At 38.8% G+C, this 21,626-nt stretch overlaps 1 protein-coding gene across 1 annotated transcript in view; it reads left to right on the forward strand.

The window, feature by feature from the left end:
- Positions 1 to 21,626, forward strand: part of LOC150081707 (protein strawberry notch homolog 1-like) — a 438,163-nt gene that overhangs the window by 343,086 nt on the left and 73,451 nt on the right. Inside the window, exon 21 of the mRNA XM_090378817.1 lies at positions 8,449 to 8,520. Within this exon, the coding sequence (XP_090234943.1) occupies positions 8,449 to 8,520 (72 nt within the window). The remainder of the gene's footprint in view (positions 1 to 8,448; positions 8,521 to 21,626) is intronic.

A 21,626-nucleotide genomic window follows, 5' to 3' on the forward strand; every position in this document is an offset into this window, starting at 1 on the left:
CCCCAGGTGCTTTTCTTACTTTTAACTTCAACAATTTATCTTCCACTTTGCTCTCAGTTATTACAAAATCATTAAGTATCTTGCTACAATTTGATAACCTTCTGCCATTTTCAAACCTTAATAATTCCCCACGTGTGAATGTAGATGCAAAATACTCATTCAGTTTGTTTGCTATCTGAGCAGGATCATCAACAGTCGAACCATCAATGTCAAGTTGACTAATCAGATTCATCCCCTTCCTTTTAGAGTTTATATAAGTAAAGAAAACCTTGCTGTTTTTCTTAGCATCTTTTGCCAAGGATTTCTCGTAATCTGCCTGCCAAACCTCCTTTGTGACCTGATTACAGATTAACTTATATCTGCCATAGGCTTCTGAGTCGCTTGATAATTTATATGCATCGCAAGCATTTTTCTTCTCTGTTACGAGTCTCATTAGTTCATTTGACAAACATTTAGGCCTAAACCTTGAAAAATATTTCTTAATAGGTATGAAACTTTTAGTAGCTTCCACGATTAATTCCCTGAATGCTTCCCACTTAGAATTTACTGTTGGTAACCTCGTCAGTTGATCTCACTGTACAGAATTTAAAAACTGTCGGAGACCACTGTACTCGCCTTTACAGAAGCAAAAGCCCTTTCCTTTACCCCTGATGGTAATTAAATCTTTAAGTAAATCCCACGTCAGTACACTGTGATCACTGCCACCTAGTGGTTCCTTTATCTGCAAATTCCTAATACATGAATGATCACTGCTGATAACCAGATAACTAGTGTGTGAGTGCCCAAACCACAAGTTCCAGTGACTATCTGGGAAGTTAAAATCCCCCATTATAAGATATTCCGATTTACTAGCCCACTCTATTTCTCTGTACAATTGTTCATTGTACTCATTCAAGTCATTAGGCCTATAACACACTCCTACTCTAATTTTTGCTTTTGCAGTGCTTATGTCACACCAAACTGACTGAACAGTGCACTGTTCATCTATATCAACTGGATGCACTTCTTTTGATTTTATGTTTTTCTTTATTAACAGCATAACACCTCCTCCCTTCCTCTCCTGTCTATCCTTTCTGTACACATTGTACTCCCCAAATTCCAGTTCAGCATTCCTTCTTAATTAATTCTTTGAATGCTTCCCATTTTGAATTTGCTGTTGGTAACATCATCAGTTGGTCCCACCATATAGAATTTAAATACTGTCTCAGACCACTGTAGTTGCCTTTAAGAAAGCAAAAACCCTTCCATTTACCCCTGATAATAGTCGCCTCTTTGAGTAAATCCCACTTCAGCACACTGTGATCAGCCACCTAGTGATTCCTTTATCTGCAGATTCTTAATGCATGAAGAATCACTACTGATAATCAGATCAAGCATATTACTCCCTCTAGTTGCCTCCCTACATGCTGATGTAGAAAACAATCATTCAATAAATCTACAAAATCCTTGCTAGTGTGCGAGTGACCAACCCATATATTCCAGTCAATATCTGGGAAATTAAAATTCCCCATTATAAGACTCTCTGATGTACTGGCCCACTCTATTTCCTTGTACAGTTTTTTTATTATACTCATCAGAGTCATTAGGCCTATAACACACTCCTACTCTCAATTTTGATCTCCCAATGTTTATGTCACACCAAACTGACTCGACACTGCACTGTCCAGAGATGTCGACTGGCTGCACTTCCTTGGATTTTGTGTGTTTCTTAACTAATAGTATAACCCCCTCCTCCCTTTCTATCCTTCCTGTACACATTGTACTCCCCAAATTCCAGTTCTACATTCCTTTTATCTGTATGAAACCACGTCTCTGATATCCGAACAATATCCACTTTTGATGTCTTGACCAACACATCAAATTCATCAAATTTATTTACTATACTTCTAGCATTGGTATACATGCACCTATTCTTATTCTTAGTTACTCTAACACATCCCATATACCCACCTGTTTCACGATGACTGCCATCCCCTGAAACCCCCAACACCTCTCGCTCCAGGTCGCTACTTATTCTAATAGAAGTTGTGCAAGAATCTCTTTCACCTCTGCCAGTGGCTACTGTCAATCTATTGGTCTTTGTCTCCCCCCAAGCTAGCAGTTTTCCGACCCACCTAACACTGCCTCGATAGCATCAGCAAATATTCTTGCACCCTTTCTATTTAAGTGTATCCCATCCCTGTAGAAGCAGTCTCTCCTGTTAACAAGTACAGTCCAGGCTGAAAAAAATTCTATCCCTTGAGCCTTGCACAATCTTTCCAGGGCCAAATTGATCGACAAGGCTCGCATCATATACTCCCTCCTATCGTGTCTTGGCAGAATTGCAGACACTTTCAAATTCAACCCTAATTCACGGCTTTTTTTCATCAGTGACCTGTACCTGTTAAGTAATTCTGCCGGTCTCCTACTTTTAATATCATTAGTGCCAACGTGTACAACTATATCACCTTTTGTGCCCCTAAAAGATGATATCTGCTCTACAACGTCATCAACCTTTGCCCCTGGCAGACATACCCTGGTCCTGTTCCACCTATCCTTTTTACAAAGGATGTTTCCTGTTTCCCTGACAATAGTCACCAACAACTACTAGTTCCTTTGGGACTAGCGCAATCTGCCTTGGGGGTTGCCACTGTGTTGCGTGATGACCAAGTGCAAACTCTGGCGTTGATGTGGGCAGCTGAGAGCCTGATGGGTCCCTCAATTTACATCTTTCGAGGGCATCCACCCTGTCCTTTAAACTCTCATATAGGCCCAAAACAACGCTGACAACCATGTCCCAGCGTAATTAGAACTATAAGACTACGTATTGAGTACAATATAAAATAACAATTATGTAAATAAAAAGCAAACACGTATCGTTTTTTTCGGAGCCTGTAACTCGCAGCTGTATTTTCTAAAGAGAGTCAGCGCCCTCTCCAATTTCTTCTGATGACTGGAAATGTTTTGTTTACAGCTTCTTTAACTTGAGAAATACAAAAATCGCAGTGTGCTAGGGTGGATGAGGATCACATTTGACATTAATGTTGGCTAAGTACTCGATGACAGTGTGAGCAATGTGAGATCTCATTTTGTTGTGACACAGCATTCACCTGCCTGCATGCAGTTGTGGTCATTTGCAATGAATGTGATCCCACAAAGTGTGCCATACAGTTCTGTAGTAAGATCCTGTAATAGTTGTATGGCATTGCACAACATTCTAGTAATCCATTCTTTGAATTTCAAAAAAAAAAAAAAAAAAAACCACAACCTTTCCTGCAGGTCAACTTTTTTTGCCTTTTTCGGTGTTAGCAATAATGTAGACTGCCAAACAGAGCTTTGTTGCTTACTCTCTGAATGATGAAGCCATGTCCCATCTGCCATTATCACCTTGTGCAGAACCTCACCATCCTCAGTAACCATCAGTTGCAGCTCCTGACAAACATCCATGCAAACTTGCTTTTGCTCAGGTGTGAGTAGTCTTTGGAACCCAGTGTGCACAAACGTGGCATATGCAAATGGTCATGGAGAATACCACGTGTGCTTCCTACTGATATTCTCAACATCTCTCAAGTTGCTTCTCTCCAATTTTTGTTATTGAATCGCACCCGTTTTTAAACATCTAAACCATGTGCAAACTGTGCTGCATGGAAGCATAGATTCACCATTACTTCTTTTAACATTTCATATGCTTCAGCTAATGTTTTCTTAAGATGAAAACAAAATATGACAGTAGTATACTGTTCCTTGTACATTACGTCCATTTTTAGGTAAGCAAAGCTGAACGGGCATAAACTTGACCAGCCACCATGCACATGAGTTCATCTGTGCAGTTGCAATGTGATGCAGATTGGTTTGGTCTTAAATTCTGCAGCTCAGCTAGAAATAGCAAGCAGTATAGTTGTTAATGAAAAATTATTCTCATTCTTTATTGAGCAGCTCTTGTATTATCATTTACTAATTACTTACATTTTCAATAAATATTATGTCATCCAATCTTGAAACTTTTCTATAAGACCCCTGGCCTTGAAGCCATGAATTGCTATACATGTATTAGTATACAAGCAGTAAAGACTCTCTCTCACTCTCTCAAATTAGATTTACATTCCTGAAAAACAACAATATGCTCTAACAAAGATAATGGTAAGTGCAAAAGAGGAGAGTATTGCATCAAGCTAAGTGTAATCTAAAAATACTGTTGTACACCAATATAAAACAGTTCCTCTTAATTTTAAAAAGAAAAACAACACAGCCACTATTTAGTGAAACATTAAGGGAAAGATGCTGTTCAGTCAAAATATTAAGACCACACCCCATGTTTTAGAAATCGGACATTTCTTCCACCTGGCAGGAGGGAATGTGGATGACGTTCATGTTGCAGTGAGAACTGGTAAATGTGACACTGCAGGTTCATGTCATGCAGTCCATGATCTGATGGACTTCAAAAAGGGATGAATGTTGGGTACCAGTTCAGGGATTGGCAGTATTATGGAAATTGCAAATCTTGTGGGTTGTTCACAGACAGCCATAATTAGGGTGCTTCAAGAGTAGACCAATAGCAGGCCATTCCATGCCTCGTCGATGTCGTGGTGGATATCGACAGAACGGTGGGCATGGACTTTAACGAGGGGACGACCAGCAGTCCAAGACCATGATCCAATAACACCTGAAGTTTGCATAATTGGACTCAGTGATGCAAACAATGAAGAATAGCATCATTGGACCACTGATAACTGGAAAAAGTTGCCTTTTCCATTCATTGGAAATGAATCGTGTTTCCTGCTGTGCAATGTGGACAGTAGATGGCTGGTATGGCAACAAACTACATAGAGGAATCACTCCGATATCCCAGTCCAACAAAAATAGGCATGTGAGAAAAGTGTTTTGTTATGGAGAGGGATGTTTTCCTGGGAACTTCTTGGAGCTCTCATTCCCCTAGACCAGGGGTCATCAAACTATGGCCCGCGGGCCAGATCCAGCCCGCGTAGTCTGTTCATCCGGTCTGCCCTGTGCTACAAATTATCAAGATTTCTAAAATATATTGTAATTATTTATATGGAAATATAATAAATAGTGAATCAATGAAATACTACTGTTTCATACTACTGTGACAGCTTGTGAGCGGAGCTTATACCTTGGCAACGGCAAGCTGTGCCGCACGTGACATCACAAAAGGGTGCTTTGTCAGGAACACCCACCATTCGTTAACGTAGTCGTATCTACCACCCATCTCCGTCGATCATGGTTATGGGATATGATCGCTAGGGTGTTCAGGGGATAGATGTTAGGAAGGGTCCTGTAGGGAAGATTAGAACTAAGTTATATCTTCAACTTCCGGGTGCTTTGTTTATACACTGCATTATATATCAACAAGTACTATGTGGCAAAGACTTAGATATTTCTTGCATACTGAAACCAGTCATCTCTGCGGTGAACTTTATTCAGGGCCATGCACTTAATCACCGCCAGTTCCAGGCTTTTCTTGAGGAAATTGACTCTGAATTTTGTGACTTACCTTATCACACAGCAGTGAGGTGGCTTAGCTGCGGTAAAGTCCTGTTTCGTTTTTATAAGCTACGAAAAGAAACAGATATTTTCCTCACAAAAAAAGGATAGAGCTGATACACTTCTATGAGATCCTACCTGGCTATCAAAATTGTCATTTTTGGTTGACATAACATCTCACATGAATGAATTGAATTTAAAACTTCAAGGAAAAGAAAACTTTATCTGTGACCTTTACCAAATCATTAAAGGATTTCGAAGAAAGCTATTACTTTTTGAAGCACAACTAGAAAGAGGAAATTTCTCTCATTTTCAGTATTTCACTTTCAAAGCATTTCTTGCTGAAATCAGAGAAGTATCAATCTCGAGTTTCCAAAGAAAATTATTAATGACTTAAAAAAGCATTTTTTGGAAAGATTTTCAGACCGCGACAGAATTGAGAGTGATATTCTTTTGTTTCAAAATCCATTTCATTGTAACGTTGATGACGTGCCAGTCAAACTACAGTTAGAGATCATTGATTTACAAGCAAATGACCTATTGAAAGAGAAACACAGAGAAGGAAATCTTGTAGAATTTTATCACTGCTTATCAGATAATGAGTTTTCAAAATAAAAGAAATTTGCCTCTGGTATGGCATCAGTGTTCGGTACAACTTATGTCTGTGAGCAAGCATTTTCAAGACTGAAATATGCAAAGTCCACATATCGAACAAGGCTGAGTGATGAACATTTAAAGGCAATTCTCTTGGTTGGGTGTAGCAATTCAAAAGCAAACATTGATGATATTTTAAAAGCTAAACACCCAGTTCCATAAATCACATTAATCTTTTCTGCTTATCTTATTCCTAATGTTTCATTCCTTGATAAGTTTTTGATAAATAAATATATTTGTTATCTTTATTTTTCTATATATTCTTTATTTTTGCATATTTTGTGTATTGGTAAATAAATATATTCGTTTTCTTCATTTTTGTTGTATTTACTGAATTACATATTGAACAAAATGATTATACGGCCCGCGCTCGTCAATCTCTCGGTTATCTGGCCCGTCGTGAAAAAAGTTTGGTGATCCCCTGCCTAGACCACACTCTGAATGGTAAAAACTATCCAATATGGCTGGATAGTTTTTACCATTCAAAAAATTATCCAGTTCTTTCCAGATAGTAAAGGTGTGTTCCATCAGGGTAATGTGCCCTGCCATGCTGCCAATATTGTACAGGAATGGTTTGCCAAACACGAAAGTCACTTCCAAGGTGCTACCTTGGCTACCAGATTTGCCAGATATGAATCCCATAGATCATCTCTGGTATTTCTTGGATCTAGCGTTTGGATTTTCACCATGGACTACCACAGATCTATGGGTAAAATCCTGACAGTATGGTACGGCATACCTACTGCAATGTTCAGATACCTTATAAAGTCCATACCTTACCATGTGGCAGGAGTACTGGTGGCAAGAAAAGGACATACAGTTAGTCCTCGTATATGATGTGTTTACACTACATGAATTCGATCATACACGATTTATAAATAGTGGAACAATATCGCATATAACATGAACCGAATTCACTTACAATAGAAGCAAAAGCATTAGCAATATTTTATTACGTAATAATCCTAATAAAATACGTATTTGATTACGATTATTTATTGTGTTTGGTAATGTTTTGGTTACAAATGTGTGTTCAATCTTGGGTGTTCAGCACCTAACCCTATTTTTCCCATAGGGCCTGTTATTTATATTGCACGATTTTGCATTGCATGAGGGTTTCTAGGAACACAACTATCATGCTATACGAGGACTGACTGTACCTGCTCTTACATTGATGGTCATAATGTTTTGACTGGACAGTGTATATGTGTTTAACTGACTGATTTGTACCCTGTAAACTGATGAAAACCCACATCTTAAAGTTCTTACCTAAAACACCTCTATTTTAGGTAAGATCATTAAGTTAGCATGTAATGTTTTTCATAAAGTCTTAAGCAATCCACTAGAGTGTATGTATCTGTCTGAAACTTGGCTGACTTATCATTCTATACAAAAAATATCCAAAACAGAACTAAAGTGAAAATCATTGAAGCAATCAAGTTAATAGAGACTTTGTAAAACCTGTTAAATATTATTTTTGGTCAGATAAAGATATTTTTGACATTTTAGCATAAATCTAAATTGGTTTCATGTTTTGATGTTAGAGTTTTACATTACTGCTACCACTACAGAAGCATATTGTATCAGTATGCTTTGTGGTAATAGGCCTAAGCTAAAAGTACAATATACACTAATGAAAAACAGTTCAGAGTTTCTCTTAATTTTAAAAACAAAAATGGCAGAGCTGGCTATTTAGGGAGGCATTAAAGGCTGTTGTGTGTGTGTGTGTGTGTGTGTGTGTGTGTGTGTGTGTGTGTGTGTGTGTGTGTGTGTGTGTGTGTGTGTGTGTGTGTGTGTGTGTGTGTGTGAGTGATAATCTGGTATTGAGGCACCTTTTAGCATTAGGCAATTGGCACCTTTTTTTGTGAATGTACCTTTGACAAAAAAAGGTAGTTTACAGTGCATATCACTGTAAACTGATGAAAACTGCATTTGTGGCTGACAGAAATCATAGTGGAAGACTTGTATTTCAGATAAGAACAAAAGGTAGTAATACATACAGATAAGAACATAAGGTAAGAAATATGTTGAAACATATTTCTTACCTTACAACACAGAAATAAAGTGAAAACCATTAAATTGACCCTGATCATTAAAATGTAGTACTTTGATCCAAGCCCGAGGTGGGAATCAAACCCGCGACCTTTGGGTTGCCAGGCAGGCACTTTACCCACCCGGCTAGCCCGGTTGGCTTGTCAAGTAGTGTTTTATTTTTAGAAAAAAAAATATTAAAAATCATATAATGACATTTTCTTGCTAGAAAGGCCTAATTATGTTTCTGTTTGTAATATGGTACTTTTTTTTACTTTAAAGGGTGCATTAACACATGGTGATAGGCGAGCTTCAGAAAGTAGGGATCTTAGCCGCTTTAACATTGATAATAAGGTGAGTTATTATCTATAAATGTAATTTTGAAGTTTGTTATCTTAGTGTTATTGTTATATCATTTTCTGCATGGCATACAGGAAATGGAATAGCAGAATTTCCTTTTAACACATTTTTGAAAGTCGTTGCATTAATATAAGTGATAAAACCAAAAAATACTTTGGATTTTGAGAAAATGGATTCTCCATTAAATTGGTAGGGCAGTATATATTTAATCAACACTAAAGAATAATGGCTTTGAATAGCACTATCAGTAAAATAAAACAAGCCCACAATCTTGTTTTATATTAAATGTTTTGCTGTGTTTGATTTTCCATCAGTTTTGAAGGTTTCTGAAAAGGCATTATAGTTATTTTAGTTTTAAAATTGCCCAGCCAGGATCATATCATTATTACTGTGTGAGAATAGTTCAAGTAATTCTCAGTGAATATGTAAATTCTAATTTAAACTTTAGTATTATATGCTAAGAAGTCAGTTAGTCAGTGGCCAAATGATGAAAGGAAGATAGACTTTTGCTGTATCTGGCCAAAAAAGGAAGGGGGGGACTTGCTGTTAAACTCTACCTGGCACAAGTAAGTTCTCCAATTCCTCTTAGAACTCTCAACTTTAGCATTAGTAAAGGCATATGATGCAAGAAAGCAAGCTTATGCAGCATCACCCAGGAAAAAAAAAAAAAAAAAAAAAAAACTTTCCACTTCACCCCCTCCGTTCGTTCGAAATACCTGTCCAGCTGAGCCTTAAATTTATTTAGGCTATCAACTTCCACAACAAGGGATGGAAGTCTGTTCCACCGACCAACTACCCGCTGGCTAAAGGCAAATTTCCGCACATCTGTCTTTCCTCAATTTGAATTTATGCCCTCTCAGGTGATTATTCTGAGCAAGAGGCAGAATCCCATCAGCATCGAGCATGCTTAAACCATTCAAGGCTTTATACTCCTCTATCAGATCACCTCGCCGGTGCCTAGTCTCCAGACACTGTAATTTGCAAAACTTAAGCCTTTCTTAGTAAGAGCAACCCTTTGTCCCTTCACTAACCTTGTTGCCCTTCTCTGTACTCGTTTCAGCAGCTCTACATCCTTCTTGAAATGAGGCCTCCAGACCTATATACAGTAATTAAGGTATGGCCTGACCATTGCATTATACAAGGGAATAATCACCTCCTTATTCCTGCTAGAAAAATTCCTGTATATCATTGATAAGACACCATGAGCTACTCTTGCAGCCCGTCTGCACTGCTCAAAGAACTTCATATCTGCCTGCACAATTACCCCCAGATCCTTTTCATTCTCTACAACTGTCAGTGTAGTACCACAGAGTTGATACTTTGCTCTGGGGTTGCTGTTTCCCATACGTAGTACTTTACATTTGTCAATGTAACCATCGATATCAAGTGGACCAATCTGATTCATCCCCTTCCTTCTAAAGTTTACATAAGTAAAGAACTCTTTACTCTTTTTCTTTGCATCCTTTGCCAAAGAATTCTCGTAATCTGCCTTCGCCTTCCTAACCTCCTTTGTAACTTGGTTACAGATCAGCTTATATCTATCATGGGCTTCTGTGTCACATGTTAATTTATATCTATCCCATGCATTTTTCTTCTTTGCCATATGTCTCATTAGTTCATCTAACATCTATTTAGGCTTGAACTAAACCTTGAACAATATTTCTTAGTTGGTATGTAAAGCCTAGTAGCTTCCAAAATAAGTTCTTTGAATGCTTCCCATTTTGAATTTGCTGTTGGTAACATCATCGTTTGGTCCCACTGTATAGAATTTAAATACTGTCTCAGCCCATCATAGAAATCGTAGTTGCCTTTACGAAAGCAATAACCCTTCCCTTTACTGGTAGTTACCTCTTTGAGTAAATCCCACTTCAGCACACTGTGATCACTGCCACCTAATGGTTCCTCTATCTGCAGATTCTTAATGCATGAAGAATCGCTACTGATAATCAAATCAAGAGTATTACTCCCTCTAGTTGCCTCCCAAACATGCTGATGTAGAAAACAATCATCCAATAAATCCACAAAAGCCTTGCTAGTGTGTGAGTGACCAGCCCCCAAATTCCAGTCAATATCTGGGAAATTAAAATCCCCCATTATAAGACTCTCTGATTTACTGGCCCACTCTATTTCTCTGTACAGTTTCTTATTATACTCATCAGAGTCGTTAGGCCTATAGCACACTCCTACTCTCAATTTTGATCTCCCAATGCTTATGTCACACGAAACTGACTCGACACTGCACTGTCCAGCGATGTCGACTGGCTTCACTTCCTTGGATTTTATGTGTTTCTTAACTAATAGCATAACCCCTCCTCCCTTCCTAACCTGTCTGTAGACATACTCCCCAAATTCCAGTTCTGCATTCCTTATATCTGTGTGACACCACGTCTTTGATATCCCAACAATATCCACCTTTGATGCTTTGAGCAATACCTCAAATTCATCAAATTTATTTACCAAACTTCTAGCATTGGTGTACACGCAAGTATACATGTACCTGTTCTTTTTCTTAGCTACCCTAACACAACCCATGTGTTTACTTGTACTGCAATGACACCTAGCAGTCTCTGAAATATCCTGCATCTTGTTTTCCAGGCTTCTGCTCATTCCAATAGAAGCAGTGCAAGAATCACTTTCACCTCTGTCAATGGCTACTGTTAATTTATTAGTCCTTGTATCCCCCCAAGCTAGCAGTTTTCCAACCCACCTAACACTGCCTTGAAGTTCTCAGTAACTCTGGCAGGTAATTAATTCTCTTGGTGAACTTTATGTTGATAAATAGTAGTAATGGTCAATGATGCTAAAAAAAAAAAAAAAAGCCAGCTTATATAGCATCAGCCAAAAAAATAAAAATGAAAAAAATAATAATTCATTCATACCCTCTAAGAATTTGTCTAGTTCTCCCTTGAATTTATTCAACCCATTCACTTCCACAACAACAGATAGAAACCTGTTCCACAACCATCCTTCCTTAACTTGAATTCATGCCACCTCAGCAAGTGTAAGAATACTATTAACAATCAGCTTAGCTCAATCCAGTCAAGTTTTTAAACACGTCAATCTCCCTGCAGGTGCCTGGTCACGAGATGCTGCAATTTGCAGAGTGGAAGCCTTTCTAGGTAAGAACATCCTTTTGTTCCCTTCACCAATCTGGTTGCCCTTCTCTGCACCCATTCCAGCAGCTCTACATCCTTCCTAAAGTGAGGCCTCCAGACCTGTATACAGTACTGTAGATGCAGCCTGACACTACCATCACCTAACCATTGCCTTATAGCAAGTGAAAATCACCTCGTTATCCTTGCTAGCATGGTTTCTGTATATCACTGACAAAACCCCCATGAGCTGTTCTGGTAGCATCCCTGAACTACTCAGAGAATTTCGTGTCGGGCTGCACAATTACACCTAGCTCTTTTTCATTATCCACTTACGTGAGTGTAGTACCCACAATTGAGTTACTCTGGGGTTACTGCTACCCATATGCAGTATCTCGCATTTGTAAATGTTAAACTTCAACTGCCATTTCTCAGCCCATTGAACCAATTTTCCTAGATCTTGTTGCGATAACTTACCCTGATGACTGTTGTTAACTACCTTGCCAACCTTTGTACTATCTGTAAACTTAGACATTAAGCTTAATATACCTTCATTGAAGGTATACCACGAAGAGCAGTGCCCATTGATACCCACTCTCTGTCTTCTACTTAATCATCCCTTTATCTGTAGCAGTAACTTGTCACATTGCTCCAGTTTGTACAGTATTCTTTTATGTGCAAAATATCAAAAGCCTTCCTGAAATCAAAATATGTGATGTGCAAATTATTTTTTTCATCCAGTTTCGTGGTCACTGCATCATAGTAACCTATCAGATTGGTTAGACAAGACTACCCTTGACAAATCCATGCTGTGATTGCTGTATAAATGCATGCCTGTTGAAATGGTCCTGCAGTACTTCTTTAACCAGTGATTCAATTATTTTTTTCTGTAACAGACATTAAGATAACAGGTCTGTAATTACTCCTGTAGCCTTTTGATCCCCCTGTATGAATTGGGGAGGCGCCTCCGTAGCTAGGTGGGAAGGAGCAGCAGTGCATAGCACACGCTTCTTGATTAGACCGGGGTTCGAGCCCGTCACCACCAAATACGGAGGATTCGGAAAGGTCAGGGATTGACCACCGCATATCCCGGAGCAATATGGCCTTAGTTGCTAATGCTCCTAAAAACCAAATAACAACAACAATGAATTGGGGATATATTTACACTTCTCCAGTCCATAGGGACCTCCCCTGAATCCAAGGATCTGTTCATAATTATGGCTAAGGGTTTGCTTCCTCACTTAATATAATTGGATAGATTCTATTTGCCCCAGGTGCCTTTTTTATGCCCATCCTGAACATATACACCAATGCTAGGAGTATAGTTGATGAGTTTGAAGTGCTGGTCAAGACCTCAAACGCTTATTGTTTGGATATCAGAGACATGGTATCACACAGATATTATCAGTGCAGAATTGGAATTTGGGGAGTGCAATCTGTACAGAAAGGATAGACAGGACGGGAAGGTTATGCTATTAGTTAAGAAAAACATAAAATCCAAAGAAGAAATGTTGGTGAACAATGCAATGCTGAGTCAGTTTGGTGGAATATAAGCACTGGGAAAGGGAAAATGAGAGTATATGTGTGTTATATGCCTAATGAATCTGATGAGTATAATGAGCAGTTGTGCAGAGAAATAGTGAGCCAGTAAATCAGAATGTCTTATAATGGGGGATTTTAACTTTCCAGATATTGATTGGAAATTGTTGATTGGTCACTCGCACACTATCAAAACTTTTGTGGATTTATTGAATGACTGTTTTCTATAGCAATATGTTCGAGAGGCAACCAGAGGGAGTAATACTCTTGATCTGATATCGGCAGTGATTATTCATTCATTCAGAATTTGCAGTAGATAAAGGAACCACTGGCTGACAGTGATCACAATGTACTGATATGGGATTTACTCAAAGATGTACCATCAAGGATAAAGGGAAGGGCTTTTGCTTTCATAAAGGTGACTAAAGGGTCTCAGACAGTTTTTAAATTCTAAATGGGAAGGCTACTAGGCTTTTCATTCCAACTAAGAAATACTGTTCAAGGTTCAGGCCTAAATGGATGTTAGATGAATTAATGAGGCTCGTGGCAGAGAAGAAAAATGGATGGGATGCATATAAAGTATCAGATGACACAGAAGCCTGTGGCAGTTATAAGCTTGTCTGTAATCAAGTCACAAAGCAGGTTAGGCAGGCAAAGGCAGATTAAGAGAAATCTTTGGCAAAGGATGCAAAGAAAAACAGCAAAGAGTTCTTTATTTATATGAACTCTAGAAGGAAAAGGATGAATCAGATTGGACCAATTAACATAGATGGGTTGACTATTGATGATCATGCTCAGGTAGCTGATAAACTGAATGAATATTTTTCATCTATATTCACTCATGAGGAGTTATTCACAGATTGGAATGCCAGAAATTTATCAAACTCTAACTGGGAACTAAGTGATTGTGTAATAACTGAGAGAAAAGTGGAGGAGTTGGTTGGATGGGATATATCCAGTTATATTAAAGGAGGAAGCAGAGGAAGTAAGCAAATCCTTAGCCATAATTATGAGAGCTTCCTTGGACTTAGGGTAGGTTCTCATGCACTGGAGAGAGGTGGCGCCTCCGTAGCCAGGTGGGAAGGAGCAGCAGTGCGTAGCACACGCTTCTTGATTAGACCGGGGTTCGAGCCCGTCACCACCAAATACGGAGGATGCGGAAAGGTCAGGGAATGACCACCGCATATCCCGGAGCAATATGGCCTTAGTTGCTAATGCTCCTAAAAACCAAATAACAACAACATGCACTGGAGATGTGCAAAGGTATCACCAATTCACAAAGGAGGTTCGATGGGTGACACAAATAACTATAGACCTGTTAGTTTAACTTGTGATCCAGGAAAATTAATGGAGGCACTGGTTAAAGAAGCACTGCAGGATCATCTAGACAAGATGCAGTAGTTAAGACACAGTATGGGTTTGTTAAAGGGAGGTCTTGTCTGACCAATTTGATTGGATACTATGATGTGGTCGCAAAGGAACTGGATGCAGAAAATAATTTTGATATCATATACTTGGATTTCAGGAAAGCTTTTGATACTGTTGCACATGAAAGACTGCTGTACAAATTGGAGTGGTATAGCATTATGGGTAAGTTGCTACAATGGATAAAGGGATGGTTGAGTGAGAGACGACAGAGTGGTAATCAATGGACACTGCTCTTCATGGACGAATTTTATTAGTGGAGTTCCCCAAGGTTCGGTGTTGGGCCCATTGTTGTTTTTTGTATTCATCAGTGATATTGATGAAGGTATATCAGGCTTAATGTCCAAGTTTGCAGATGATACAAAGGTTGGTAGAGTTGTTAACGGCAGTAAAGAGACTATGCTACTCGAACTGGATCTAGATAAGTTGGGTAACTTGGGTTGAGAAGTCGCAACTGATGTTTACCATTGACAAATGCAAAGTACTGCATATGGGTAGCAATAACCCAAGAGAAACGTAGCAACTGTATGGTACTACACTGAGGGAAGTGGAAAGTGAAAAAAAGACCTGGGGAGTAATTGTGCAGTCAGATATGAAGTTCGCTGAACAGTGCAGACATGCTGCCTGGGCAGGGAAGTTATTATCCCGTTATACAAGGTAATGGTCAGACCACACCTTGAGTACTGTGTACAGGTTTGGAGGCCTTATTTTAGGAAGAAATAGGGTTGCTAGAATAAGTACAAAGAAGGACAACAAGATTGGTGATGGGAACAGAGGGTTGCTCTTACTAAGAAAAGCTTAAGTTCTGCAAATTGCAGCATCTGGCGAGTAGGCACATGCAAGGTGATCTGATTGAGGTGTATAAGACCTTGAATAGGTTGAGCAATCTGAATTGCTGATGGGATTCTTCTTGCTCAGATTAAGAACCTGAGGGGGCATATATTCAAATTGAGGAAAGACCGTTGTAGAATAGAAGTGCGGAAATTTGCCTTAAGCAAGCGGGTAGTTGATTACTGGAACAGACTTCTATCTTTTTTTGCGGAAGTTGATAGCTCCTGCATCACCTGATAATTTATATGTATCCAGCACATTTTTCTTCTCTGCCACGAGCCTCATTAGTTCATCTGACATCCATTTAGGTCTAAATCTTCTACAGTATTTCTTAGTTGATTTGAAAAGTAGTAACTTCCAAGATTAATTCCTTACCAGAGGATTCTAAGATTAATTCCTTAGACTTACCATTTAGAATTCACTGTTTTTAACATCATCAGTTGATCCCACTGTGTAGAATTTAAAAACAACCTGAGACCATTGTAGTCACCTTTACGAAAACAAAAACCCTTCTCTTTTAGTTATCTCTAAGTAAATCACACATCATTAGACTGGGATCACTGTCACTCAGTGGTTCCTTTATCTGCAAATTACTGCTGCATGAGTCATCATTGCTGATAATCGAATCAAGTGTATTACCCCCTGTGGTTGCCCTTCAAACATATTGCTGTAGAAAACAATCCTCCAATAAATCCACAAAATCTTGCTAGCATGCAAGTGATGAACCAACAAGTTCTAGTCAATATCTGGAAAGTTAAAATCCCCCATTATTAGACACTCTGATTTACTGGCCCACTCTATTATTCTGCACAATTGTTCGTTGTATTCATCAGTGTCATTAGTCCTATAACACACTCCTACGATCATTTTCCCTTTCCCAGTATTTGTCACACCAAACGGGCTCAACATTGCGCTGTCCACCCACGTCAACTGGATGCCCTTCCTTAGATTTTGTTTCTTAACTGACAGCATAACCCCTCCCCCCTTCCTAACCTGTCAATCCTTTCTGTACACATTGTACTCCTCAAATTCTAATTCTGCACTGCTTATATCTGTGTGACACCATGTTTCTGATATCCGAACAATATCTGCCTTTGATGCCTTTATCAGCACTTCAGATTCATCAAATTTATTTATTATACTTCTAGTATCGGTGTACATGCACCTGTTCTTACTCTTAGTTACCCTAACTCTGCCCATGTATTTACTTTGTCCATGATGCCTCTCAGCAGCTCTTGAAATCCCCCACATCCTGCTCTCTAGGCATCTGCTCATTACAATAGAAGCAGTGCAAGAATCGCTTTTGCCTCTGCCTGCGGCTACTGTTAATCTTTTAGTCTGTGAATTCCCCCCAAGCTAACAGTTTTTCCGACCCAACTAACACTGCCTCGATAGCATCAGTAAATATTTTTGCACCCTGTCTATTTAAGTGTATTCCATCCCTGTAGAAGCAGTCTCTACTGTTAGCAAGCACAGACCACACTGAAAAAAATTGTACCCCATGAGCTTTGCACAGGCTTTCCAGGGCCGAATTGATCGACAAGGTTGTCATCATATACTCCCTCCTATTGTGTCTGGGCAGAATTGCTGACACTTTCAAATTCAACCCTAGCTCGTGACTTTTTTTTCCAACATTGACCTGTACTTGTTAATTAAATCTTTAGATCTCTTACTGTTAAGGTCATTAGTACCAAGTGTACAACAATATTCCCATTCGTGCCCTTAAAAGATTATATCTGCTCTACAACGTCATCAACTTTTGCTCCTGGCAGACATACGCTGGTCCTGTGGGACCAGTGCATTCTGCTTTGGAGATTGCCGCTGTCTGATGCACAGGAGTGAACTCTGGTGTTGAGAGGTTGATGGGCCCCTCATATTAATTTCCTCGAGGGCATCTACCCTACACCTCAAACTCTCATAGATGCCCAGAACTCTTTAACAAGTAGTGAAAATACGATTCATAAATTGAACAAGCTTTGCTTCTCTTTCATGGAACAAATTATCTCTACAGTTAATCATTGTTTCAATAAGAAATGAGAAACCAAAGTTATATAATCACCATGTGAGAAAAAATTAACAAAAAACATTGAGCATCCCAGAAGTTGGGGATGGGGGAGAGGATATCCAGATTAAGCAATATTCCGGATTAGTGAAGCAAAAGATATCCCTAAAAGAAGAAGAAAAAAACAAAAAAAACAACTTAGAACAAAAATAACTGGAAAATTTAATGACATACAGTGGCGGACAAAAAAACTGCATCACCATAAAAGCCATTTCTATAAATACGGCATTGGAAGGGTATACACGCTCGTTAGTGTCTTGTTTTGCGGAGGTGTAAGCATAGTTCCATACGTTCAGTTGACACCAAGAAAAAAAAAAAGTGTAGTTGTTGCTCTGTCCCAAGAAGGGCTTTCTACATGTGCTATCACTGATAAAATAGGCTGCCACCAGTCAACTGTATTCCAGGTGCTGAAATCAAAGCGTGAAACCGGTGATGTGAAGAGAAAACCTGGATCAGGCCGTAACTGAATGACTATGCCTTTCCAAGATCAATATTTGAAATGGCTGTGCCTTCGTAATCGCCATGCTAGTGCTCCTGATCTAAAACTGGATTTTGAGATGGCCTCTGGTGTTTAAACAAGTGCATGAACTATCCAAAGATGGCTTTCGGAATGTGGTCTGCATGCCTATCGGCCCAGTAAGAAGCCTTTGTTGACCCAACAAATGAGAAAGAAGCAACTTGCTTATGCTAAAATGCATGTTTCATGGACAAAAAACAACGGGACACTGTCATCTTTTCTGACAAATCAATTGAAACTGCATGGCTCGGATGGGAAGCAATACGTCAGAAGACGAAAATCGAAGGCATACCATCCTACTTCATAACACTGACTGTAAAGTTCCCCGGCAGTCAGATGGTCTGGGAATGTATAACAAGCAAAGGGGTGGGGCAAATTAAGTTTATAAACAGAACGGTGAAGAGGCACCTCTGTAGCCAGGTGGGCAGGAGCAGCAGTGTGTAGCACACGCTTCTTGATTAGGCCGGGGTTCGAGCCCATGCCCATCAAATACAGAGGATGCGGAAAGGTCAGGGAGTGACCACTGCATATCCCTGGAGCAATATGGCCTTAGTTGCTGATGCTCCTAAAAAAAACAAAGGAACAGTGAATGCAGAAACCTACACTGCTATCTTGGAGGAATGCCTGAAACCTATTATAATGGCATTACAGTGTTGGTCTGGCCCGGCAACACAACAGATTTGAACCCTATTGAAAATTGTCGGTACATAATGTCGTCTAAAATTGCTCAGAAGAAACCAACAAGTAAGATTCAGCTGCAGGAAAGCATTGTAAGGGTGTGGTACCACGAAACTGGGTAATTGTATATGCAGAAGTTGATTAACTCTATGCCAGATCGTTCCAGGGCTGTAATTGCAGCTCAAGGAGGAACAACAAAATATTGAGGACTTATTTTGCTGATTTACAGTACATAGTACTATTATGTCAACTTGTCATTTCAGTTTGTACCCATAAATGCGATAAAATGTATGTTTGGTTGTCATGATTGCCACTTGCATGATTTCTCTTATTTTCATTAATTGCGCATTTTACCCTTGGGAAGATATTTATGGCAATTAGGTACATCAGGTGGAGTCTTTATTATATTTCATTCACAAAGATATATATCCCATCTAACAAATGCATTTCGAACATTTCTGCAACCCACAGTGCAGCGCAACACACAATATTTGCAAAATTCACAAGTGATGCAGGTTTTGGTCCGGCACTGTAGATAGTACTGATGAAAATAAATAAAAAAAAATCACTCTAGAGCATTTATTTAAAAACTATAAAAAGTCAATACATTTATCCATTTATAGAAACTCAGAAGTTGTACTTGTCTTAGGACATAATAATGCAGGTTTGAAAAAACTGCCAAATTTTGTCTGAACTGACCTCTGATGCTGTTCTTTAATTAGGATCTCCCTCATAGTTTATAGGTGTTCATAATAATCCCTGCAATTTTTGATTTGTTAAAGAGTCCACAGAATTGATTACTGCATCAATACCATCTCTTGCAAAACTAAGAATTTCTTCTCAATTGTAGATTCTTGTAGTTCATTATCTGATTCTTCTTCTTCCATAGTAGAAACCTTAACATCTGTAGCAATTTTTTTTCCTCTGTCAGAAGCTGAAATCCAGGATTTCCTTCTTCCAGTTCAAGCTAATCTTGGATATTTTCTTGTATTATTTCAGTCTCTCCAGCTACCCTCAACACAGTCTGATTAGAGTCCTCTGGCTCTAATTCCTTAAAGTCAATATCACCAACTGTATTTTGCAAGGGTTTTTTTCCAGCCATTCACTAAAGTTTCCTTTTTAGTGTCCCTCCATGTACTAAAGGATAGTAGACTTGATATTGTACTATTTTATATTTTCCAGCATTCTTCTCCCTCTTGTGTCATTATCTTCATCCATTCTGTCTTCCAACACTACTATCATGAAAGAACTTGCACTTGTAGATCCTCTTACAGGCCATAATGATGCCTTAGGCTGTATTAAGGCAGGCGGCAAAGCCAAGCACTTTATTTTACCATCATTATTGGACATATTTTCAATATCTGGATGTGCAGGGATTATCTGGATATCTGGATATTTCAATATCTGGATATCAAGGATTAGAAGTGCTTTAATCTGGTAATCTGAAAATTTTAACACTTCTTTCTGGCACTGCTTGACTTCAAGTACGAAGTGGTTATGGAATCAATTCTTTGTAATTTCTGTGAACCAAGCATTTTGCAAGTTGTAGTAGACAACAGGCAATATGTGCATACAGTCTTTTAATGCCCTTGGATTCTTAACCTTTCTGACTGCAACAGACTTTAGCCAATGAGTTCCATCTGCATTGGTACAAAGAGGTGCTGAGCTGAATATTTCTTGTCTTTTTCTGCCCTGGTGTTGACTGCTCTGTAAGAGAGGCTTGTGTGTTTTCTGGTAGACCATGCCAAAATAATCCCATCCCTTCTCATCAGTATTATATATTTGAGAATAAAAAAGACCTGATTGTATTATTACTTAATTTAATTTTTATCTAAATGGCTCACCTCCAACATTGCCACTTAGGTCTTCATCACAAATTTTTCTATTAGTGATATTGTGCCTTTGTCTGAATTGCCACAGACATCCTGAACTGCAAGTAAAATTGTTTAACATCAATTTTACTTGCGGTTCATCAATTAACATCAAATGTATTGCAAACTATTATGATGCTGCCTTCAGCTCAACACCATGCACACCAATTCCACTTGATCGTTGCTGTTAATACCACTTAAATAAATCTTCTTCCAGCAACACTTCTTTTGGTTTTTTTTTTTATGTCTGTCTATTTGATACACTATTTTTATCACTCCCCACATTAAATTTTAAAACAACTTTATAGATTCTTTTTGTTTTTTGATATCTGACACAGTGTTGGCCAAAACCAAATTCTTCAGCTATTTTATTTTCCAGGAACACCATTTTGAAGTTGTTCTATCACTTTCAGCTTGTTAATGATAGTTAAAGTAGCTTTTCTTTTTATTCCACTTTTCAGTCCTTTAGAACCCATTATTATATAAAATGTTAACTTATTAGCATTAGGATTAGTAGAGTCATATGATGCAAGAAAGCAAGCTTAGGCAGCATCAGCCAAAAAAAAAAAAAAAAACCCTCCCATTTCACCCATCCATTCATACCAAATGCCTGTCCAGCTCAGCCTTAAATTTATTTAGGCTATCAACTTCCACAACAAAAGATGGAAGTCTTTTCCACCAATCAACCACTCGCTGGCCAAAGGCAAACTTCTGCACATCCATTCTGCAACTGTCTTTCCTCAGGTTCTTAATCACAGCAAGAGGAAGAATCCCATCAGCATACAACTTTCTCAATCCATTCAAGGCCTTATACACCTCAATCAGATCACCTTGCAGGTACCTACTCTCCAGGTGCTGCAATTTTCAGAACTTAAGCCTTTCTTTGTAAGAGCACCCCTTTTTTCCCCTCACCAATCTTTTTGCCCTTCTTTGTACTCGTTCTAGCAACTATATATCCTTCCTAAAATTGAGGCCTCTAGACCTGTACACAGTACTCTGGATGTGGCCTGACCATCGTCTTGTACAACAGGATAAACACATCCCTGTCCTTGCTAGCAAAATTCCTATATATCCATGACCTGCCT

The sequence above is a fragment of the Mastigoproctus giganteus genome, chromosome 8, assembly GCF_048544385.1.
Source record: "Mastigoproctus giganteus isolate SK-2022 chromosome 8, ASM4854438v1, whole genome shotgun sequence".
Taxonomy (NCBI): domain Eukaryota; kingdom Metazoa; phylum Arthropoda; class Arachnida; order Uropygi; family Thelyphonidae; genus Mastigoproctus; species Mastigoproctus giganteus.